The sequence below is a fragment of the Carassius auratus genome, chromosome 3 (genome assembly GCF_003368295.1).
Source record: "Carassius auratus strain Wakin chromosome 3, ASM336829v1, whole genome shotgun sequence".
NCBI classification, from domain to species: Eukaryota; Metazoa; Chordata; class Actinopteri; order Cypriniformes; family Cyprinidae; genus Carassius; species Carassius auratus.
The window spans coordinates 3,748,003-3,773,227 of record NC_039245.1 but is presented as its reverse complement, the minus strand read 5'-3'; the positions used below and the strand labels follow the sequence as shown (position 1 = coordinate 3,773,227).

Below are 25,225 nucleotides of genomic sequence, written 5' to 3'. Positions count from 1 at the left end.
GAATATTTAAGTATCACAGAGTGCAATTACTGAATACTGAATATCAGAACAGCTATGTGCCACGGGTGATAATAGCCATTCCCTGCTACATGATAAATGTGCCAAAAGTGAAAATTGTGAATATTTTTTTATGAAACCTGAGAGATATCGGTCTCCCCTTTGAAAATGTGTTACACAATGATGCTTCAAAAACATCATAAAGAGATCAGCAAATTAATCTGTATTAACTGAGAGGTTTAAATCAAAGTTTTCTAAAGAGACATGTTTGCTGTATATGATGGACTGGTTTGATTTAGGCTTTTATTCACACAACCCTGAGCAATGCACATGCATTGAGCACGTTTAATAGAGGGATGGAAATCTCTTTTTTTCATAAAAATATCTTTATTTGTGTTTCAAAGTTGATCTGAGGTCTTGTGGGTTTGTAACAACATGAGAATGAGTAATGATGACAGAATTTTCCCCTAAGACTTAACTTAGGGGGAAGACTTAAGACTTAACTCGCCAGGGGAATTAGCTCAAATAGTAGAGCAAATGGTAGAGCGCTCGCTTGGCATGCGAAAGGTAGCGGGATCGTTGCCCCCATTCTCCAAGTTGGCTCCTGCCCTGGGGAAGTCGTGGCCTAATGGTTAGAGGGTTGGACTCCCAATCAGAGGGTTGTGAGTTCTAGTCTCGGGCCGGACGGAATTGTGGGTGGGGGGAGTGCACGAACAGCTCTCTTTCCACCTTCAATACCACGACTTAGGTGCCCTTGAGCAAGGCATCGAACCCCCAACTGCTCCCCGGGCGCCGCAGCATAAATGGCTGCCCACTGCTCTGGGTGTGTGCTCACAGTGTGTGTGTTCACTGCTCTGTGTGTGTGCATTTCGGATGGGTTAAATGCAGAGCACAAATTCTGAGTATGGGTCACCATACTTGGCTGAATGTCACTTCACTTCACTTTTTTTCTTTTCTCAAATCCATACTCAACCATTTGAGCTCAATGCCTGTCCTGAGCTGCATTTCCCAAAAGCATTGTAAACCTAAGTTGATCATAGCTCCACTGGTAACAATGGTTCTCTACGGTCAAACTTAGGCTTATGATCCTTTTGGGAAATGCAGCCCTGTTCTTAAAGACAACCGAAGCTCATTCGAGAGTCTAGCTGAAAAAGCTCTATAACCTTTTCAGGAACCATCAGACTCAGCTGATCATTTGAGCGGAGATATCTCAAAAAGTTAAATCAGACTCTGGTGCTTGGCCATGGAGAGATAAAACATGCATAAGGCAAATAAAGGCTTTTACTTTGTTTTACTGTTTAGACACTTTTTTTTAAGTCTTATATTTTATAAGACAGGTTTTGTAGCTGCCAGTTTGATACAGAATAGTAGACTAAATAAGGAAACCACATTTCTACACTCTTAAAATAAAGGTATCTAATGCTTTTCACAGCAGTGCTTCAGGATTAATTTTTGGGTCCCCAAATAACCTTTCAGTGAAGAGTTCTTAACCAATTTTTTTTATTATTAAGTGTTAATATTTTTATAACCTGAAGAACCTTTTTCCAGTATAGAGAACTCTTTGTGCATTGGAAAGTTTCAATGGATGTTAAAAGTTACGGAACCATGAATGGCATTAAATAACTTTTGTTTTTTAAGAGTGTCCAACTGAAAGTTGTCAGTTCACACTAGGCCTGGACCGGTGTGGTGATGCTGAAGAAAACAAATCAAAAGAACGTGGCAAACTGTCCATCAAGTGAAAAAGTCACTTTTATTGAGGTGGTTCGCCGCAGGCGCGCGCACTGAACACTGTCTGGTCTCGGTCTTTGAGGACGGGAAGAAGAAAAAAACCGACGCCACGCGCGCTTTCTCCAGAGCAGACAGCGGCGGCTCGAGAGCCTCGGATGAACTCGGAGGATGGTTGATGCGCGAGACCTAGCAGCCACGTAGCGATGGCTTGTAAAGCAGAACAGCGCTGGGCTCGGACAGTCTAGAAGCAAACCAGAGCGATTTGTGATTGTTCGTCCGCGCGTGCATGCGACTGCACGCTGTTCGCGAAACTCACTGTGTTCGCCGAGGACCAGTTTATCCAAAGCAAGTGTGTTGTTGTTTTTTATAGATTTGTGTTTTATCGGATCGCTGCACAACTTGAGGTGGACGGTATGAGGGAGAGGGCGCTCGTGTCTCGGGTGAGTAGTCTTTTGCTACAAGTTAATTTCTGCATTTGCGTTTATTCACAGCGATGACAGACAGTTGTTCGCCGCATGCATAGAAACCATCCCTCGCACATCTGTCAAGGTATGATGCTGTCATCGTGACAATCAATGCACTACAACACTTATTTTCACCGGTCGATATGCAGTTTCGTTTTTGTTTGCAAAGAACAGGAATCGTCAAATATTGTTACTGTTTTCTTGCCTAATGCTGTTTTGCATACACATGCATTGAGAGTCTTCTGCAACTAACTGCTCGCAGACCGCGAAAGCATGTCTGTATGAATGAGAAAAATCTCTGAAGGAGTATAAATCTGGGCGGTTTGTGGATGTAAGAAGTGAAAGTCGAGAATGTTAACTTAGCTTGCTATGAGCCATAGGGTTAAAAAAGTCTTATTGTCGCTGCGCGCGCTATGCAAAGCAGGTCGATTGAAATCACCTCGATTTGGGGGGGAGGGGGGTTTGCAATCGCATTTAACAATTTTGCAAAAGCGGGTCCTGTCGTAGCTGGAGTCCGTTGCACCGCAGCTGTGTGTACATGCACTCGGGATGTTAGCTCTGCTAGCCGATCGGCCTGCACGCCTGCCGTCCCGACCAACCAATGTTTCCTTCTGTTTAACCCTTTCTTTGCGTCGCTTTCCCAAAAAAGTTACTCATTGCCAGTGAGTTGCCGCACACCCTTTGCTGCTTTTCTAACTGTTCTGGCAGTATATGCTGGCCCAATTGCGCTGTATACCAGTATTTATCCTGATTTTTTGGGTGGACGTGATGGAGTTTGGAGGTGTGTTGTGGATGCGCGCGCTAGGCCCTTCTCAAACTGCGGCGTTAGCTCGAGCTGCTAGCGCCGATTTTAAGAGTAGGGGGCGAAGGAATTTTTCTGTTTTGTCTCTTTTTTAAAAATATTATTTGCTCCCTTTCTTTTTAAATATAGTCTGGAACTGCATTGATGCATGTGTGTGCCTGACAAGCCAGAAAGCTTCGATAAGCTCGTTATTTTTGTGAGGGTTCCCTCTTCTTCCCTTTTATCCAGTCCCCAAGCTGCTGTGAAGTTTCACCAACTTAATGGGCAAAGAGATTTTCTCCAGAGCTTGTGTAATTCAAAATGTTTTATGGCACCCACAAATCAAGGTGTTTCAGACACATGAATCTGTGTTTATCTGAAGAAGCATTTCAGTTAAGAAATATCACGTTTCACCAGTATTAGATTTGTCCACATTGTTTTTACCTTAACTTTTTTTTTAATTGTGATACGTATTTTTTAATGAGTCTGTCTTCATAACGAATCATTGACACATTCAGGCTGCAATGTGTATCATCATGGGAATATAATTTTTATTCATGGCCCATCTGCTACTTAAATAAAATTGTTAAAGGTAAAGATATAAATTGCACAGATCCTCTCTTAAACTGAAAGTTTTTGTATATGTGGTCTTGCAGGGACAGGGTTCATTTAGACTAAACGATTGGGGGGAAAAAGTCATTTTTAAAAAAATAAATAAAACATATGCATGAATCATTCACGAGAAGATCTATAACATGCATTTGGATAAGAGATAAGGCTAATTTTCATTTCATTCAGGCTTGAAGATGTCTTTAATTTGCACCTGATTCTCTCCCTGGGCCATTCATCATCTGCTGTAGGGTGACTTGTATTAAAGGCTCTTCTGTTGGTGGGTTAGTTTAAGAGCATCTGAAAAGAATAAAGTGACTCAGCTTTGCTTGTGGTTAATACAGTTGCATAACAGCACTCAATGAACCCAACGGCCCTTTTCTGAGTGAAAGTCATATTGTGGATTCACAGTACTGTCATGGTTGACCTCTTTCGATTGAATAAGTAGTCAGATTATCAGTGGTCTGCCACTATACAAATTAAGTACAAGGCCATCAAGTCAGAGAAGTTGGAGTCCGGGAAAAGTGAAGAAGAAGAAAAAAATCACAAAAGTGCATTTTTTTTTTATTGTTAGCTGTTGGAAGTTTCACTTTCAGTCATTTGAATGTAAAAAAACCTACATAAATCAGTCCTGAAATCATTGGCTGTAGCTTCTAGAAAGCATTTCCTAAGCACTAAATCCACCTTATGTTCACAGCTTGAAAGCTCATTTTGTCTGCAATATCAACTGAAGAGATTAAAGGGGTTTTGTTATTGAATGAGTAAAAAAAAAATTTTGGCTATCGATTGGACGAGGATTATGGAGTCACATTCATCTTCCTCATTCCTTGGAGGAGTCACAGTTGAGTTGATCAAGATTTTAGAGATGAAGATGAGTAATTTCATTGATTGTAGAGATTTTGATTGTGTATTTTTCACCCACATCAAAGCAGCTTGCTTTTTATGAGGAAACCCGGGTTTAGTCACCATTATCATCCACCTACTTGCTCACCATGATGAGAGGTGCGGCCTGAGGCATTGCGAAACTTCAGTTGCACTTCAGTTGGTCTTGAAACAAGAAAAATTAATAGTTTGATATTGTCTTCACACTTTCACATTTAATTCCCCCTCTCCTTTTCTTCTTCTGTATTGCACAAGAGCATGCATACTCTTCTAGACCTGTAAGTGGCTGCAGACATAGACCGACGTGTAGATGCAAACACATGCATCTTGCATTCTTGTGTAAATAAGTCAAGCTTTTTTCCTTCATTTCCTCCTTCAATGTGTTAGACGCTGTGTTGCAGAACCCGAGGAGCATGAGAATCTACGTTTCTGGCATCCTTCTGACAGGTGCACTCGATTCAAGACTCATGAAGCTGTTTTAACTAGCTTTTCGCAGATCTTTAGCATAGAATTAACTTCAATATGAATGCAGTGCATTGTTTGGTATTTTAAAGTGAGGATTTCGATCTGATTTGAAACACAAAACTGAATTTACACAGAGTGGAAACTGTGCCGGGCCAGTCTTTAAAATATATTTACAGTAATATGTGTTATATATGCCAGCTACTTTCCTATGACTCCAACGCATACACTCTCAGATGTGTGACCCCTTATGCACCCATCATGTGGTCACATACACTGCGCTCTCCAATTCTCAGAAAGTTTCAAAGCGCACAGGAAGAAAGGTGGAGGTGTGTGTATATGGCTGTATCTGTGTGGGTATGTGTTTGTGCATGTATAATTGTATATGTGTGGGCGTTTGTTTATGTGTATAGGGTTTTATTTGTGTGGGTAGTTTTATGTGTGTATGTGTGGCCGTTTCGGCGATGTATAATGTCACTGCAGGAGACTTGCACGATTTGGGCGAGTTGCGTCACCCTCAATAGTTAACATGCATGGTCTTTCGCTCGATTTTTCTAGGTTTTGCTCCATTTAGTTACTGTAAACAAAGCACAAGCAGGAATCATACCTTGTTATTCTGTATTCTGAATCCAAAGTAGCGGTCAACCAATATTGTTTTTTTGACCGCCAATGACGATATCTTGGAAAGCAGGGGGCTGATTTTTTTTTTTTTTTTTTTTTTTTATTAATATTTAAGAAATTTTTTATCATTTGACAATGGATTAAACAATAAATGTGTAAAATAAACATACTTTTACTTTAGATGACAAAGTATTTTCACTAATAAATAAATATTTAATAAAATTATAATTAAAAAGGAAGTAAACACTGTAACCAACAGGGCACTCAGTATTCTGGGAAGTTTGTGTGCATTGGGAATCATATTTTTCAAATGAAGCCAGGGAAACACTAATTTAACATACAACACACAGTGAAACTGACATGAATATGACTGAGGGCAAATGCATAAAGTGTAGCATAATTTAAAATCATGAGTTCAAAGTTTAAAGCATTCAGTTCACACGATTTCTGACACAGAGAACACGCGATCATGCTGGAGACACATGTCACAAGATCTCACAGCTAGATTCGACTTAAGTTTGCAAAGTTTGTGATATTAAATGTTCATTAGTCATTCAAAAATTTGTTAAAATGATATAAATGCATATTTGCTTAATGCTGACGTCAAACAAGAAAACATTATAATGTTTGCCTGTTATTAATAATATGAAGGCAATCATTATTATAAATTTTGTATACATGAATTCCTTTGTTTAACTGTTCTATCTGATTATTAGACGGACTTCTATCCATATTAGACAGAACTGTTAGCGATGACAGCGAACAAGAGAGAGAATGTGAGGTGTGTGCGCTCAGGCGATGCCTTTCTCGGTGCAGTCAAAATAAAAGTCTCGCCTCGAACATATCGGCCAAGCAGAAAAATTTATCGTCCGATGCCTTGGCAATATATCGGTCGACCACTTATCCAAAGCTGAAGACATTGAAGCCCGAGTTATTTGCTGCATGAATTGAGATGAAGATTACAAAACAATTCAATAATCCTACACAAACCTTTTTTTTTTTTCTATTTCTGTCTGCAAAAACAATTATTAACCTGATTTATTAAGGAAAAACCTCTTATGAACTGGTTCTTTCACCGTCATGATGGAAGTAGTGACAGATCTTTTTTTCAATATTGTGACATGCATTCAAGTGAAAAAGATTGTTGAAAATGAATAAAATACAGGACAGGAACTTGGTTCTGTCTATCAGTTGTTGATTGAATGGAGGCAGATCTGAATGTGAGCTTGCAATTGATTGTAAGAAGACGGTTGTGTTTAATCAGACCAAATGTTTAGAGAAGACATACTTTACAAGAAGGAAATTTCACTGGACGTTTGAGTTATGACATTTTGATTAAAGGTCAAATCAGAGTAAAAAAAAAAAAAAAAAAGGAAACATGCATGAATGAACTGAACACATTTTTTTTCTTTTTCTTTTTCAGTACAATGAAAATCAATGGGGTCCAAAACAACATTTGACATTTTAATTTAAATTCTTAATTAAATTAAGTTAAATTAAATTAAATTAAATTAAAAATTAAATTTATGCATTTAGCAGACGCTTTTATCCAAAGCGACTTACAGTGCATTCAGGCTATCAATTTTTACATATAATTATACATTTTATTTTATGTAAAAAAAAAAAAAAAGTAAATTAAATAGTTTAACTGGTTTAGCATGACATGAAGTTGATTAATTGATGAAAGAATTGTCATTTTCTTCCTAAACTATCACTTTAATGGGTCGTAAAGTAGGCTTATCTGTCCTAAAACTGTAGGTAATACGTTAAAACGTTATGCCCTTCAAATTTCTGTTTTAACTGGCATAACTGTTTCTTTTTTCACTTTTCATCATTCAAACACTGCTTCTGTGTAATTATATATATATATATATGTATGTATATATGTATATGTGTGTGTATGTATATATATGTGTATGTATATGTATATATGCGTACACTGTGTCAGACACCTTTTCCTGCTGCCGCTGGATACTTTCTTTTCTAGATGTTCGCTCACACCTCGATGAGACAAAAGCGCTTGCGATCTTTCTCAATCCAAAATTGAACATTCGCATCTGTGCAGCTCTCAGGTCTCCAATAGTTTGTAAGATGCATCTTGCAAGGTGAAATTCTTTGATAAACTGTAGGTATGCTCTCCCACCATGGTTTAAAGAGGCGGGTTAATGTGAGTCACGCTATTGGTACAGATGTGGCATGCTTCACTTTGATTAGACAGTTATCTTAGTAGTCACAAGGCTTTAGATTTTATCGTGCAATGCATGTTGTGCACAGTCAATGCTTGTACAATGCAGGTTTTGTTGAGCCATGTATATTTCACAGAAACATTTGTTCAGCTCACGCAGATGATGACTGGCGCACATACACGTTAACAGAACAGAGATGTTCACAGAGAGCCAGGAAGTCAAGGTTGAGGCCGTTAACAGTAGAGCGAAAAAACAGAGCTATTTTTCCTGTTTGTGGCTGCCGTTTACTTTTTTGTTTAGGTGGTGTTGTTTTTGATTGTGATGAGTCAGCATGTGATGTGGGGTCTTGTGTTTTTTAATTTGGTGAATTAACAGGGTCACTCTGATATCTGATCTCAATCTATTGGCACAAATTGGCATATGAAGGAGCCACTGACTGGGGAACATCATTCCTTGAGCGCACACACTCCGTCCCATCACCCGTTTCAAATCATTCACACTGAAACTTGTGGTCTCGTTTGGGTTCATGAGTGTGTAACTGTCTGAATTGTCAGTTGAATCAGTCCCTCTGTTGAGTCAATGACATACAGATCAAGGATAAATGCCTCAAACAGTTAGTTGAGTGAATTAAATCTTTTTTTAATTAGTCTCGTTTCGTCATTTGTTCACATGTAAAATATTTATTTATATATGTCCTTATAATCATATACTTACAAATTGATAATATGTTTATGTAAAATTTTTTTATAGGGGTTTGTTCAAAATCAAAGCACTAGAAAGAACCATTATTTAAAAATATATATAATTAATATATGACCTCTGACATATATGATCTCTCTCTCTCTCTCTCTATATATATATAAATATATAAATGGCTCTTCTAACACTATTACTATATTTTCTTGGTTCCTCATAAGTCCGGGTAGTATTTTTTTAATAATTAATAATTTTGTTATTTTATGCAGTAATACCCTATTTCTGTCCTAAAGTATTCACTTTAACTTGCCCTCGTTATGCACGACTGCACCAGAGAGAGAGAGAGGCTCGAGTGTACTTTTAACTGTTGGATTGCAATATGGGACTGGAATTTAAAGTTCCCAGTAATCGCAGTTAAACATTCATGATCAGATCAAATAATCACTACAGGCCTGCTTGGCAAATAAGCAACACCCCAGCAACCACATAGCAACACTGGTGCTGGCAGCTTCAGCACGGCCGAGTGACTCGTCCTGACATGTTGCAGTACTGAAGTGTGCCAGATTACCCCACATTAGTCAATATTAAAAAATATATGTCCAGAATATGAAAATAGGTGAGGTTTTCTTCCCCTTTGTGTCAGTGTGTTTTCTGTACTTAACATCTTGTGGTTTAATTTTGAGCTGCTCACACACACTTACGCTGAGAAACGAAACGCTTGTGGTTTGGTGTGTGTATCTGATTAGTAGTGAGATTCTAGATGTCTACACCTTAACCAGGCTGCAGTTTCGTTTCTTTCTTTTTCCCTCTCTTATTCTCTCTCTCTCTCACACACACACACACACACACATAAAGGATGTATGGCACCTGATTTGAAGACCAGAAGGTTTTATCGGGTAACAGTCATTGTGATGACTATAATTATAGAGATGTTGTTATACTGCTTGTTATAAAGCACTGTTGTACTCATTCTTGAATATCTGTGTTTGATGACACACTGCTCTTGTTTCAATGGTAGTTGTGGTTCATTTATCCGCTTTGATGTGCTGAATTAAATGTGACATCTTAGCTGACACCTGATATAATTGCTTTCAGTTGTCTCTCATTCCTCTCACATTGTTTCTTGATCTCTTTCAGGTAGCATCTGTCTGCGGGGTGGTGATTCGGAGCAGCTGGTAATGACTGCGAGATCTAAGCGCTGAGATCAACGGCGCGGAGACGCCGTCACATCACTGACAGAGGGGATTTGTGGCTGAATCAGCAGAGATTGCAGATGAGGTGCCGGTATTGTCTTTTCAAGTGAAACCGAGATGCTGGTGAGAGACTGAAGTTTGGATCTAAAGTCAAGTTTCATGTGGAGCGGGAGATAAAACGTGCGAGTACTTGCACAGTGAGACGGATTTCATGTGAGTACTTTGAGGTGAAACATTTGAAGACTACATTAGTTGGGGAAAGGTTTGCTGTGCTTGCTTTTACAATATAGAGACAAAAAAATGATAATAGTATATCAACATCATAATAACAATTTTGCAATAACAACATTATTATACTGGATTATGAGCTGCTCGTGTGTGTGGAAGTGCTGCGCTCGACTCTGAAACATGCATGCATTCATTCAGTTAAATCAAAGACTTTTATAATCTGATAATCACACTATAATTCTTGTTCTTCGTCTTCTTTTCTCATTTTCTTTGTTTCTCTTTCATGCCCTTGTGAAAGTAATGGAGGCTCGGCTTGGGCTAGGTTAAAGCGTCTCTCCTCATCTCTCCTCCTTTACACTCTCTTGCCCTCCTCTCATTCATTGGAGAGGAGGGGTACATTGCCTCCTGTATCGCCCTTGACAGGAAACAGTAGTTATTCTCAAACATAAAGAAGGTTAAATACTCAAATTTAACTGAGCGATCGGCTGTCGATGAAGTCCTGCCAGACACTGAAGGACGAGGTGTCCGGCCCAGAGACGATGTCTCAAGAGGAGGAGCAAATGACTCAATCCTCCCAAACATACTTCCACAACACCTCTGCTCCTGATGCAAAGCTGTTCAAGCGAGAAGCTGCGGCCAAACCATACTCGGTGGTCATTGACAACACGATGGCTACGAGACCAGACTCGCATTTGCCCTCAGACCTTTCTGCCCCGACTCAACCGTTTTACCGGGAAGAGCCCGGAGCAGCTGCGACAAAGAGCGGCAATGGAGGGATGTCGGAGGATTCTGAAGCTGAAGAGGAAGCCGGGGCAGAGGACGAATTCAAACGAGGACAGATCATCGTAGAAGTCAACCTCAATAACCAGACCCTGCACGTGTCCAAAGGAGATGACGCAGCAAATGCAAACACTGCAGGAGAAGACAAGAGCAATAGTGAGGATGATGATGAGGAGGAAGAAGAAGATGAGGAGGAAGAGGACGACGAGGAGGAGGAAGAAGAAGAAGATGAAGATGACAGTGTTGAAGATGACTTCAGTGCTGAGGAGGATCTGGATGAAGAGGAAGAGGAAAACAACAGTCGGCGAACAAGAACACAGCGGGCGCACAGGGGTCAAGTGGCTGCTTCGCCACGGCGAAAGAGTCGCCGCGTAACCGCTTCATCAACTGGGAGCGTAACAACAGCAACCGCCGGCGTAACGACTAGGGGGCGGAGGAAGAATGCAGAGGGCCCGCCCCAAAAGCGTAGATATGCCAAGGAGGCCAAAAGCCCCGCCTCCTCCACATTAGGAGCGACAGTCGCTGGAGGAGGAGGAGCCAAGGGAGAGGGTGAGGAGAAAGAGACGCTAGCGTGTGAAAAATGTCCACGTGTGTTCAACACCCGCTGGTACCTGGAGAAGCACATGAACGTGACGCACAGACGCATGCAGATCTGCGACAAGTGCGGCAAGAAGTTCGTGCTGGAGAGTGAACTGGCTCTTCACCAGCAGACAGACTGCGAGAAGAACATCCAGGTGAGAGGGTCTTCCCAAACTCGTGTGGAAAAGCCACATGCTTAGGAAATAAGGAGTATTGTTAATAAACATTAGTCCAAGCAGAGCTCTGATTTAATGCAACTCCACATTAATTGCACCAATTTTTGTTTGGCTGAGTGTTGTCATCCCAAGAATACATTTTAAAAAGTTTGTTTTCTAGTTGTAAAAATATTTCACTATATTAATATTTTTCTAGTAATTTTAATCAATTAATTGTAGCCATGGTGAGCATAAGACTGTTTTTTTAAAAGCATAAAAAACTTACAGGCCCCAAACTTTTAAACTGTAGTGTATGTGCAACACCAAAAATATGAAATTAAATTAACATTGACTAAAGCTAAAGTTGCTAAAGTTTCATTTTCTTTTCTATATTAATTGCTTATTAAGTAAAACTGATGTGTGTGACTTTGTTCTTCAGTAGTGATTATTGTAATAAGGGATGCACTGTTTTTAAAATTCGGGCTTACACCAATAATGGTTAATAATGGCTAATAAATTACCAATACTGAAATTGTATAAGGTAAAAGTGAATTAAAATAGCACTATTCTAATCACATGCTTCACAGTGTATAAAAAACTCTATTGTTAGTCACTTTGGATAAAAATCTGCTAAATGCATATGTAGATAAAAAAAATACTATTTTGTCTAAACCTATTAAAAGACGAAAACTTAATCACTTTAAATGTTGAATTTAGGCATTACAACATCATGAAAGATGGATATTTATGATCTGCTAAGGATTACATTTAATAGTGTTATTATTAAATAATTAGTGTTTTCAGTGGCAAAGGTAAAAACTGGATAAATTAACATGTGCAATTAAATGTCTGATATCAGCCAACTGAGATAAAATCTCAAATAAATTGTTAACTGAAGTATTAATATTAGATCTGACTTGAAATATGAAGTGCATTAAAAGTTAGGAATGTGTTAAGATCAGTCCTGACCAGCAGAGGGAGGGACTGTATAACAGTGTGTCTGTTTTTTGTGTCTCAGTGTGTGTCATGTAATAAGTCCTTTAAGAAACTGTGGTCCCTCCACGAGCACATTAAGATTGTCCATGGCTTTGCTGAGAAGAAATTTGCCTGTGAGATTTGTGAGAAGAAATTCTACACCATGGCCCATGTCCGTAAGCACATGGTCGGTATGTACAGTAAATGTGCACACAGACACACTTCAGCACTGCCCGAGTGAACACTTATATCTTCATCATCGAGATATATTCTTAAAGCGGTCATATGACGTTACTAAAAATAACATTATTTGGCGTAATGCAATGTTTATGCAGGTAAATAAAAAAAAAATATTTTCCACATATTGAACATTAATTGTTTCTCCTCTATGCCCCATCTTTCTGAAACATAGTGATTTTTACAAAGCTCATCGGTCTGAAAAGCGAGTTGTGCTCTGATTGGCTAGCTATTCAGTGCGTTGTGATTGGATGCCTCAAGCGTGTGACTGATATGTTACACCCATCACCATACTGTGATGCTGTGTGTCCCGGCACGACAAGACGAAAACAATGAAACCCATTACAATCTTTTGCATCCAGTGGGGACATAATTACTGATTATAATGACTTATACTGAGTTTTTACGCATTGCATTGCATATCGCATGTAAACAGAAATGGCTGCATTTTTGATTGGAGAAAGGACAAACAAGCAGCGCTACTCTACACTGCTCAAAACTCGTGTTTGAATCATCAGTGGCACATTTTTTAAATATGAAAGCATACTTACAGGCTGTGGGTCAAAGGCACCAGACTGTCCTTGCAAAGTTGGACTTGCCCCACTTTATAGTAACAGCCTTTGTGCCACAGAAGCATTGTAGGCTACTGGTTCAGGAAACAGTCCTCCGTAAAATGCGCTGCACACATCTGAATATTAAAGTGACGTGACATTCAGCCAAGTATGGTGACCCATACTCAGAATTTGTGCTCTGCATTTAACCCATCCGAAGTGCACACACACAGAGCAGTGAACACACACACACTGTGAACACACACCCGGAGCAGTGGGCAGCCATTTATGCTGCGGCGCCCGGGGAGCAGTTTAATAAAGAATATCAACTTTAATAAAGAATATCTCTTTGGGTTTGAGACTTTAGTCTTTGCAACTTTAGGGATCTCATCTATGCCTGAACGGCTTGTAACTCTCCAAAGTGAAAGGTAAACTTGAAATTGCATCATATGACCCCTTTAAATGTCTATACAGCCACAAAATAGATATTAAACATTTGTATGCCCAATACAATAGGTCTTCTGTCTGTCTCTAGCTCACACAAAGGACATGCCCTTCACCTGTGAAACCTGTGGAAAGTCTTTTAAGCGCAGCATGTCACTGAAAGTGCATTCACTGCAGCATTCAGGAGAGAAGCCCTTCCGTTGTGAGGTATGAACACATTATATGACAGACACAAATTGTAGGTCTGATATTGTGATGTTTAAAAAAATTCATAATATACAATGCAAATACATTAAATCGAGAATTTGGGATATGCTAATGTTTAAAGACATACAAGTCATAATAAATTATAGAAATATAAAAAAAATGTTTACAAGGTTGAATACTTGCTTAATGTCCAGTGTAAAGTCTGTGTCTTAAACCAAAACCAGTTACAAACCACAATCCCTTTTCCTGCACTAGAAAGTCCTTCTTTCCCTTAAATAGGTGCATGTCTAAGCTGTTGAAATTGGTGCAGTATTTACACCCCCCCCCCCCCCCGCCCCACCATGGTTTCCCCAATTTGAACCCCCATTTATTTGTAGGTTTGGCTGTTTTCTGTAGTTTTAAACATCAGTGACTCTTTATTAATGTGTCATTTGAAAACTTTTAAATACATTCCCAAAATGTAAGAGTCCTAAGCAAACAATATTAAAATTATAATAATATTCATAAATGTGTGTGTTTCCAGTCTGTCTATATTTACAGCTTTAATTTGTTTTTGGTAAATGCTGTTAAAATGCCACATTCACAGCTCAATGTTGACATGCACAAACAACACTGTATGTCTGTATATTTGAATAAGAGAGTGAATATAGATTTGCTTATTGCTGTTAATAGCAATTTGTTTGTTCCATGTGTTTACTGATTTCTTTTGGCTCATTTATGTAAGTGCTGTTTGTCAGTCTGTGACAGGAGTTCTGTGTGTTTGTGTGTAAATACACAACAGAAAATGCATTTGTTATTTTAGGAAAGCTTTTTCCTTTTAGCATGGAAATATCGGTTATTTCAGCTTGAATTATTCTATTGGCACTTATTTATTTCTGTCTTCTTGACACAGTTCTAACCAATGTAAGGATGGAAAACTCTTCATTAACAGATTAGTTCAACCAAAAATAAAAATTAGCCCATAAATTACCCACCTTGTAGTCATCCTAGGTGTATAAGACTCTCTTCTTTCATATGAATCCACTCAGCGGGTGTTGCACTGCATCGGTTCATGAGAAGTTTATTAAAAAGTGCATCTGGTGAGTTTCGTGAAAACCAACGTTTGTTAACAAGAGGAAAGGAAGCAAAGTTTCCTTACTTTAGCAAAGGACAACCAGCCTCCTCTTGGCTTATATTAAAATCCTCGGACCATTTTCTTTACAAATCCTTGTTTTGTTTTTAATCTCTCGGCTGTGCGTCACTTCTGAGCAAATGCATGCGCAACGCTGATCTCATACAGTACATCATTCCCCCAGAATTGCTTCGTTTACAACTGTGAGCGCATTTTGAATATTTATATTTTTCTTACAAAAACACATAAATTCGCTACAGGAGGCATTTGTTCACCCTCTGGAGATGTGTGAGACACTTTTTTTTTTTTTAATGGATGAGTTTTTATTAAACTACTTATAGGCCGATGCAGTGCAACAGCCACTGAGTTGCATCAAACAGCTTGAAAGATCAAAGACAATTTTTAAAATAACTGTGATTGAACTTATCTGAAAGAAGAAAGTCATATACACCTAGGATGACTTCAGGGTGAGTCATTTATTGCTTAATTTTCATTTTTGGATGAACTAAACCTTTAACATCCCCATTTATTTCAGTGGCAGTGTGGCTGATTGAATACACAAAATACACATCTAAGGTTTTCAATGGAGAATGATGAATTTTAGAGCCAGATTCTTTGAATACATTTTCTGTTGTAGTTAAAGCAAAATTGACTGAAGTGAATGAATATGGTATGACAAAATATCGGCTAAATTTAACATATGTTATTATCAAAATACAAACAGTTCTAATGAATCATAAAACTAATTTTATGTGCTTTAATTTTAAAACATTTTTCTCCAATCAATGCAACATGTTAATGTTTAGTTTACATTTATGGCACCCTCTTGTAGACTGTTGATTTAAAAATCCAAAAAAATGGTTAAGTATAAAAAGTTCCTCTGCCCTGTGGACAGCCCTAGTGTGGATGGATAAACTTCTTCTCAGAGGAATCTTGTCTTATCACTGTTAAGATCAGTGTCAGAGTCTGTTTGCTTCATTTAAAATAGGGATGTTCATTTTAACCGGTTATCACCGTGGTATGGTGATAACACTTAACAGCACTGATTTTATTACATATTTAAACTGAGCAGTGTGTTTATCCATATGTTTGACTGACTGTATTTTATTATGATAATGAACAGGCTGCATTGTCAAAGTAGCAGAGCGTAACTTTGTGCACGCATGCAGCGCCAGCGCAATCACTTGAGTTTTTTTCCTTCTAACAGTGGAAGCAACTTCTACTTTTAGTCATAAAGATAATCGGAATTGTAAACGGTTTGCCTTTATTTGTGTACATTCACAATAAAAACAAATCTTTGTGCGTAAAATAGAAAAGAAAAATAGGATGCAGCTTTCTGCCGTCTGTTTCCTTTCGCGCAGCACAAAAATGAACCAAAACTGTGTTTTTCGTAAATTTTTGTAATTTATTATTCAAATAAAAATATATTTCTTGTATAGGCCTATTTATATTTGTTATATATATAGCCTAGCTTTATTATTTGTTTCTCCGCTCTCTGAAGCGCTGCAGGTGCGTGATGTGATATGAAGACCATGTGAATCCTCATGTTCTGTTGTTTTCTTTTTGTGCATGTAAAATGATTTCCCAGGAAACAAATGTTAGTATTTTTAACAGGTCACAGACACTTATCCTTTCTAATTTAATTAAATTATAATTTAAAATAATTTTGTCGGTTAATAATCGGTTAATGATCCTCAGTTTTCTGTTAGGAAAAATAACCGAAATGAACATCCCTAATTTAGAATCTCTAATAAAGTATACTATTCTCTTTTGGTTTTTCCCTCAGCTCTACTTTGGGTCATCTTTTTCTTAGAAATGCATTAGGGGTGTACACCCCGTAAGGGTGGTCTGGGTGGGGCTCATTGGTTTCTCTTGAGGGTGCAGTGTGAGAGAGTCTGAACGAGTGGGAGTGCCCGGATTCTTATAAATAGTATGTCAATGACAGGCTTATGAACTGTAATGACAGGTTATTATGGTCATATTACAAAGTTGGGATTGTTTCAGTCTGGCCCTGATTTGAAGTGAGGCTGAAACGGCATCCACCCACATTCTGTCTATTTCTGTTTGTGTGTGTGTGTGTGTGTGTGCAGAACTGTGACGAGAGGTTTCAGTACAAATACCAGCTGCGGTCTCATATGAGCATTCACATAGGACACAAGCAGTTTATGTGCCAGTGGTGTGGCAAAGACTTCAACATGAAACAGTATTTCGACGAGCACATGAAGACACACACAGGTGAGCTCACCCATGTTCAAAGAATAGACTCTTTTGTTATCTTTCACACATACTTGGAAGTTACTTTTACTATAAAAAAATATTATTCTAATTTACGGTTGCCCCAAAAAACATTGCAACAAGCACACTTTTGTGAAAAAAAAAACATGCTACAAAATTATTATTTTTTTTAAGGTTACAATTATTTGGGCAGAATGGTCACTCTATCCTAAATGTCAGACTGAGTGAAGCAGGCCCATATTGTTAAATTGAAATTAAAAGTTAATTAATACAGCATAAATTACCTCCACCCAAAAATGAAAATTCTCCCATCATTTACTCACCCTCAAGCTCCCCCAAACATATATGACGGAATTTCTTCTGTGGAACACAAAAATGATCCATCTTTGTGAGTCCATATAATGCAAGTGAATTAGCATTTAGGACTACAGTGAAATTGAGGTTGGCTATAAATGTATATTCTGGTATCTAGACCAACACAAACATATTGGAAATTTATTGGAGCACTATTTGTTTAATATAACATCATGCACCCATTTAGCTAAATTAAAATATGGTTATTGTAAATGTGTTTTTTGTATCAATAAAAAGCAATTGTAAAATATTTTAACATGTATATTTTGTACTTAAACAAATTGCATACTACAAGAGTAGAACGGTTCCGTTCTAAAAAGTTTATTTGTTTATTTAGTGTTGTTGAAAAGAGAAGAGTCTTAAGTGTCAGTCTTGTGTTCCTTAATTCAACCAGGTTTATTGAAGAATTCTAGTAGTGTATTGGTTGTTCTGTATGAGTATGTGTCTTCCTGGTGTCTTCTGTATCCTCCAGTTGCTTCAAGTCTGCCCTTGTAGAGGACAGGACACATTTAAACTCTTGTGGTTAAACACTCCCAGATGTTCTCTATAATATCATCAGACACCACATGTTTAAGTCCTGCAGCCCTTGTAGCTTTACTGCCAGCGAAGGAAACAAGATCTGATATTTCTCTCTCCCATCCTTCTGCTTCTCTTCAGGTGAGAAGCCATTCATCTGTGAGATCTGTGGGAAGAGTTTTACCAGTCGGCCCAATATGAAGCGGCATCGACGCACACATACAGGGGAAAAGCCATACCCTTGTGAAATCTGTGGCCAGCGTTTCCGCTTTTCCAACATGCTCAAGGCACACCGAGAAAAGTGCTTCCGGGTCACCAGCCCGGTGACCCTTCAGCCTGCCAGCATGGCACTTCCCATTCACCTTACTGGCCACACGCCTTCTTCAAGCCACATGCCTAGCCCAACCCAGCCCACTCAGTCAACGCCTATGGGCCCCGTGATGATCAGTCCCACCGCGGGGGTGGCCCTACCACAACGGGTGGTCCCTGCGCAAGGCTTCTCTCATTTACACATGCAGACGCTGCCCTCACAACATCACCCCGCACACACTCCTGTCCATCACACAGGACACGCCCCCATGACGAGCCACGCCCCTCAGCAAATCTCAGTGCAGCCGTCTGTCCTGCCCCCTCCCCCCGCCCTGTTCAAGAGTGAGCCAATAAACCACTGTGGGCACGAGGACTCGTACCTGCGACAGAGCGCTGCTACACAACACCACTGAAACACACTCTCTCATACAAACTTTCTAATGTGAAATCAGGAGCTCACTGGAGAACAGAGCAGAACGGGCGAATGGCATGGGGAAGCTGGAACTCAGTGCAATGCAATGAAATGTTTATGTGTGTGTATGTGTATGATACAAAACTGATACTACAAACTAACTTGCCACTAGCACTCGTGACCAAACAGGATTGTTAGACAGCTGATCTCTGTGATCTGATCTCAAGAACACAAGCGCAAACTTCCTAAAGCATTACTCTGGCTCACTTCACCTCACTTCAAACTCTGTCACAACGATCAAATTGATGGGCCATTGGGATTTAAATGGCACAAACATGTTTCTCTCTCTCTAACTCTTTTTTTTGACTCGGCTGCTGTTGCAAAGGTTCTACGGGTTCAATCGTTCACAGGTTAAAGTTCTAGATTTAAAAAATGCAGTATAACCTCTTTAGAAATGCAGGTCTTCCCAACAACAGAAAATATTCCTGTTCTACATAATGAATCATATACAAGTCATTACACAAAACATAGTGTAGAGCACTTAAGCAGTAAACTCAGAGTAGTCTGTATGACTGAAATGTTTCTGTTGTCTGATTGTGGTTGTCAGTGACTTTATTCAAATATTGGACAGAGTTTTTTTAATAAAATAAAAAAATGTTCTTACTGGGTAATGCCTGTAGCTCTCCGACGTGTTCAGTCGGAGGTTGAGACTGTTAAGGAAGACCGATGCTGTGATGTGTCATAGGAAGACTGCAACTAAAGGGCGAAAAAAAGATGATTCATTAGTTTTACTGTAAGTTCTATAGAACTCACTTAACCAAGATTTTATTTGTGTAAAGTAGATAAACGTGCTCTGTGAGACTTTTTAAAAAGAAAATCAGATTTCTATGTTGAATTAAGATGCGTGCTTGTGAGATTTTGTGTGATGGGTTGGAAGATGAAGAGAGGGTTTGTTTCTTATGTATTCAACCGAATGTAGGAGTGGAGACGTGTGTGTGTGGGTGTGTGTGTGTCTTTGACTGATCTTATGCCTGTGGTGCTGGTATCAAAAGCTGCTTAGTTGCTCTGTCTTTTCCTGGTACATGATTGTTTGTCAAGCAGATGATTGTGTGAGTGAGTGTTAAAATGGTTGCTTATGTGTTAAATAGTGTGACGTTAGGAGCAGCACAGATAAAGTGATTGAAAGTCTTGAGTCAGTCAGACTCGGCTGAATGAAAGATTGATTGTGAATTATTTTTGTTGTCTCTCATTAGACAAAGGTATCTGTCCTCTGCACTTTACTGCTATGTAAGAGGTTTGCGCAACTGACAGAATTGTTTATTGTGTGTCTGACATGTGAAAGATGGCTGGCTGTTGGAAAATGGGGAGAATCACTTGGGATTTGGTTGGGATTCTTCGTTATACGTCAGAGAACTCTAGTTTGTCCTGTAAGAAGTTGTGTTTGGCCTTCATGCCCCGCCCTCCTCACCTGAGAAGCACTCTTATTGGTTTAGGTGGTGGTCAGTCACGTGCTTTTTTTTTTTTTTACTCAAAATGTATTTTGGGCTACTTGTTGTCTGATTCTCTCCATTCTCCATCAGTTAATGGAATGCACTTTCTAATAAAACATTGCTAGATAAGAATAATAATAATAATAATAAGCAGACCATATTAATAATTATTCGTGTGGGGTGTTTTTAATCAAATCTCTTCTCATCCTCTACCCTCTCGACTTCTTTTTAGCATTTGTGTCTGGTACAGAAGCATCTGACATTCATTGAGTTCTGTTTTGTATTGTTCCTGTTTTTGAGACAACATGATGGACTTGCATTAACGTTGGGCCTTTTTTATATTGTTCATTTAACACTTTCTGCTAACTTTAAAGTAAAAAATGAATTAGCCACAAGCACAACTCTCTTGTCTGAATTTGTGTATGTGTACAATGTAATTGTGTTTCGTACAGGCTGAAAGCTGCATATAAGTGGGGCATTTTTAATGACAAAAGAGTTTAGTGAAAATTAGATGTATTCTATAGATAGATAGATAGATAAGTTATGTTGCTTTGGTTTTAGTCTCGCACTGATTAATGTGCGTGTATAAAGTTTAGCTTTATAATATATAAATCAATATACTGTGTGTGTGTGTGTCCACAAAGATGCAATTTCCAAATTCCTCTTCCTGGGGACCTTTTTGGCCCCCATGTGAACAACAGCTTATAAATCAAACAGAATTATTCATTTTATATTTTTATTGATTTTTTAAAAATTAAAATATCAGAAGATTTTGTGTGAGGGTAAGGGATAATAGTTTGTACAGTATACAAACCATTACACATGTCCCCATAAAACATGGAAACCCAACGTGTGTGTGCGTTGGCGTATTTTTGTGACACATCAGAACACAACTATGTATAATGACATGGGTATGACACCGGTTTTACAAGGAGAGGGTGACTTATGAGGACATAACCCATTACCCCATTTTTCAAAACGCTCATAAATCATATGATTATTATTATTTTTTATTTTTTTTTTTTGACAAAAAGGAAAAATGCACAAAGTTTCCTGTGAGGGTTAGGGTTAGGTTTAGGGTTGGTGTGGACCAGAGAATATACAGTTTGTACAGTATAAAAACCTTTACGCCTATATGGGATGTCCCCACTTTTCACAAAAACAAATGTGCGTGCGTGCGTGCGTGCGTGCGTGTGTGTGTGTGTGTGTTGAATGCAGAAGTAATCCATCAGTTAAGCACGTGATTAGAGTGCCCTGAACTCGCTGAACTCTGGTGATGAAAGTGAAACAAATCAGATTTGCATTCACTGTTTTTCTTCACAGTGTCACAGGTTTGATATCGCCATCTATTTGTAGGGGTACAAATGCATTGCCCTTATTCTCTAGGAATAAACCAAGTCTCATCTTTCTCTTTGTATCCTGTGTACAACAGTTCATTTGAATCTAGAGTGACTGACATTAACGCCGTGAAGCATTAAGACTTTCCTGTCTAGGAATGGTGATCATGGCAAACCAGTTCCCTTTTCCATTCCTCCTCCCTTTTCTCTTTTTCTTTTTAACAGGCTGTCATTAGCATTTCTCTACAGAAGGAACGAAAGTACAGGATGTTCTTGCAAGACTAAACCGTGACCAAACTCCACTCAGTTTAGATGAAATCAGGCTACATCCACATTAAAATCCATTTAAAATTCTCAATTTTATTTTAGTCACAAAATAACAGAATGTTTGTTTGTTTATGTATTTATTTGATGAACCCCACGATCAGCAGCTGTACACTGTTTACAAATATGCAGGCTACAATTCGGCATTTGTTTTGACTTATTTATTTACCTTTATTAATGTAATGTTGTTCTTTGTGTGTGTTATCTGTAAAAGCTCTTGAGTCGGATAGCTGTTGATGGTGTGTAGAGTAGCGCATCGCTGCGGCTCTCAGTGGGTTTGGATCAGGTTTGGATCAAACAGTGATGGATGAGGGGCGGGGCTCCTCCGATGCGCGTCACTGTGGTTCCGTGGAGCAGGATCGCACCATAAATCTCCAGCACTTTTGAGAAGCCGGGCAGACGCAGAAAACAGCGATCGGTAGTGATGAACATCTAAACTGGACGTCCGGCTCAAGGTAGTCTGCTTCTCTTTTACTTGACAATTAATCTATTATTTTCTGTCCTGTATGTCTGTTCATATGCTGTGGGCTTTATGGTGCTATTACCGTATTCATTATATAGGCCTACTATTTTTACACATAGTTTAAATTTATTTGCAGTCTAATTATATGCTAAACTTAAAACATTACCTTGATCCAAGCATTGAAACGCACGAAAAACCAGGTGCATCTGTTGCATCATCTGTACTGTAATGCATGTAAAGTGAAACCAAGGTCATAGAAACATACTACGTAACTGACTTTGATTATAAGCCATTAGAGCGAGACATAAATAATTTCTATTCTTCTGTTATATGTTAACACTACGCAGCGACTAAATTAATGTGAAAAGATGCGAGTTGCATCATCATTAAGTATAGATACAGAAGTAAAAAGCTCAACATGGAGTGCTTGATGAGACCATTCATAATTTTTTTTTTCCCGTTTCATTCAGGTTTCTTTTTTCTATATGAGATTGCCACTTAATATCCCTACCAACTCAGACAATAAATCAATGCTTCATATAAATATTTTAAATTCAAGAAAAGCACAACTAATAATTTAAACTATATTTTTTAAGCTATATTTTAACACTGTAAACTATCAATATAAGATTTTCTAACTTTTTTTTTTTTTTTTTTTTGACAATTCAAAATCAGATTGACACCACTATGTAGTCTCAATTAATTAATTAATTCACGTGAATGCCAGATTTGTCAATATTTAAAATAAATATTTGACCTTGTACCTGTATCTGGGGGTAAACTCTTTTTGAAAAATAAAAACTATTTTTGGGCGGAAAAAATTGGAAAGATGCTGTGCAGTGAATCATAAGAATTTTATAAGACTTTGTAAATATTCAATATTGCTTATTAATAGGGCTAATGTTTTATTTCATAGCCGGGTTCTTTTTTCTTCTTAAAGTTCTGGCATAACTGGAGTGCTCTTTTCATTTGCAGTGGACAAAGCGAAAAGAGCAGAAGAAAAAGACATCTGTGCTGTTCTTCACTCCTATCCATGATGAGGGACTCTGTCTTCAGCTGCTGCGTTTCCCCACCCCATCCTCCTAGAGGAGTGGAGGAGCACCACCAACAACACAGAAGCAGAGCTCAAGCTCCGCCCCCTAACGACAGGCGTTTCCTTATATTCTTTGACTTTGATGAGACCCTGGTGGACGAGTGCAGCGACGACTCTATGGTTACTGTGGCGCCTGGTGGAGTCCTGCCCGGCTGGTTGAAGGACACCTACCGTTCCGGCCGCTACAATGAGTACATGCAGCGTGTGCTGGCCTACCTCACCGAACAGGGCGTCACCCCGGCGGATATTCGACGCACAGTGGAGAAACTCCCTCCCTGCCCAGGCATTCCCACTTTGATGCATTTCCTGCTCTCCCAGCCATCAAGGGACTTTGAAGTTGTCTGTGTGTCAGATGCTAATACAGTCTTCATTGAGACGTGGCTGGAGCACCTGGGCTTCCGCCCGCTTTTTCTGCGTATTTTCACCAATCCAGCTCACTTTGATGATAACGGGCAGCTGCAGCTTCGCCCCTTCCACTCTCATAAGTGCCTGCGATGCCCGGCGAACATGTGCAAAGCAGTGGTGGTGAGGCAGTACGTGGCCCAGCGCGTACGAGAGAGGAGCGGACGGCCGTACCAGAAGGTTTTGTATGTGGGTGATGGGGCCAATGACTTTTGCCCATCACTCACACTGTCACCGGGTGACATAGCATTCCCACGCCGGGACTTTCCAATGCACAAACTGATCCAAGAGATGGAGGAAGCCAAACCTGGAGAGTTCAAGGCCAGTGTGGTGCCCTGGAACAGTGGAGAAGATGTCATTAACACCCTGAGAAAAATATTAGAGAGGCCCTAAATATACACACATACCTAAATGAGGCCCTAAAAATGTATAGAGCTTTCTTAAGTACATTCCAAACTCTTTTGGTTTTGCCAGATAGTATGAAACAACTTGGTTGTATTGGCTGAAACTGCCAGGGTGATAAGGGTCTTTTATTAAGATGTTGTTGGTGCAGTTCAAATGGACCCGCTATAAACTTACATTCAAATACACAAACCCATCCATACAATGATTAATATATTGTGTATGTGTTAGTGTGTATGATTCAGAATCTTAGACTATTAAAAAAAAAAAAATTGCATTAACACTAATACCGGTCAGTAGAGTCTATGCTAAATGCATTATTTTATTATAATTAATACCAATCAATTATGATTAGGACCAATTCCTGTATTGTACTGTTATTCAAACATAAATCTAAATATCTTGTATTGTTCTTTTGTAGTTTTAAAGATGCATATCTGAGAGGTGCTATATGTGATTATATATGTGAAATGTATCTTATTAATGAGAAATAACTTCCAATTGTTAGTATTTGCAATCAAACTATTGTATGTATTGTATGGTTTTTATTAGTAAACTTGAACCCATCCTCTGTTGGCAGGATGTGCTGTAGTTTTTTTAACCTGTGATTTTTAAGTATGTGCGTTTGGTTGTGTGTTTGTTAATTTCTCTTATGCAAAGTCTGTGAACTTTGTATGTGAGTCACCAGCATGGATATAAAGCCATTTATTCAACTCTGTGTCCGAGTAGGTTTTGATCCCTCTCCGTAGCACCTGTCATGCGTCTTACATGGTTTTCAGGATATCTATAGACACAATGAGCTCGAACTCCAGAATCAACTTAAGTCATGTTGACTTGGGTAACACTTTTCACAGTACATGTTGTTTTGTATAATCTGAATCTGACTAACTGACACACAGAAAGCTTTGAGAAATATAGCTTTAACCGCTATAAAGAAAACAAATTAGATACAAACTGGACTATTAATTATTCCAGAATTCAGCAGAATGATTACATTCAGAC

The 25,225-nt window shown here is 38.8% G+C and overlaps 2 protein-coding genes across 5 annotated transcripts; both read left to right on the top strand.

Annotated features, from left to right (window-relative positions):
• Positions 1 to 1,796: 1,796 nt before the first annotated feature.
• LOC113043806 (zinc finger protein 652-like) lies at positions 1,797 to 20,660 on the top strand. Of its 4 annotated transcripts, none has more exons than XM_026203415.1 (7): positions 1,797 to 2,165; positions 9,564 to 9,832; positions 10,146 to 11,361; positions 12,380 to 12,527; positions 13,660 to 13,775; positions 16,977 to 17,121; positions 18,133 to 20,660. In XM_026203415.1, the coding sequence occupies exons 3-7, from the start codon at positions 10,339 to 10,341 to the stop codon at positions 18,711 to 18,713; spliced, it is 2,013 nt and encodes a 670-aa protein (XP_026059200.1). In that variant the 5' UTR covers positions 1,797 to 2,165; positions 9,564 to 9,832; positions 10,146 to 10,338; the 3' UTR covers positions 18,714 to 20,660. The 4 variants fall into 4 exon arrangements, with proteins under 4 accessions (XP_026059200.1, XP_026059192.1, XP_026059206.1 ...); XM_026203407.1 differs by lacking the exon at positions 1,797 to 2,165 and adding an exon at positions 2,176 to 2,274; XM_026203429.1 differs by lacking the exon at positions 1,797 to 2,165 and adding an exon at positions 9,136 to 9,322.
• Positions 20,661 to 22,131: 1,471 nt separating this feature from the next.
• Positions 22,132 to 24,931, top strand: LOC113043795 (probable phosphatase phospho1). The gene is made up of 2 exons (XM_026203396.1): positions 22,132 to 22,318; positions 23,302 to 24,931. The coding sequence occupies exon 2, from the start codon at positions 23,360 to 23,362 to the stop codon at positions 24,212 to 24,214; it is 855 nt and encodes a 284-aa protein (XP_026059181.1). The 5' UTR covers positions 22,132 to 22,318; positions 23,302 to 23,359; the 3' UTR covers positions 24,215 to 24,931.
• Positions 24,932 to 25,225: the final 294 nt, after the last annotated feature.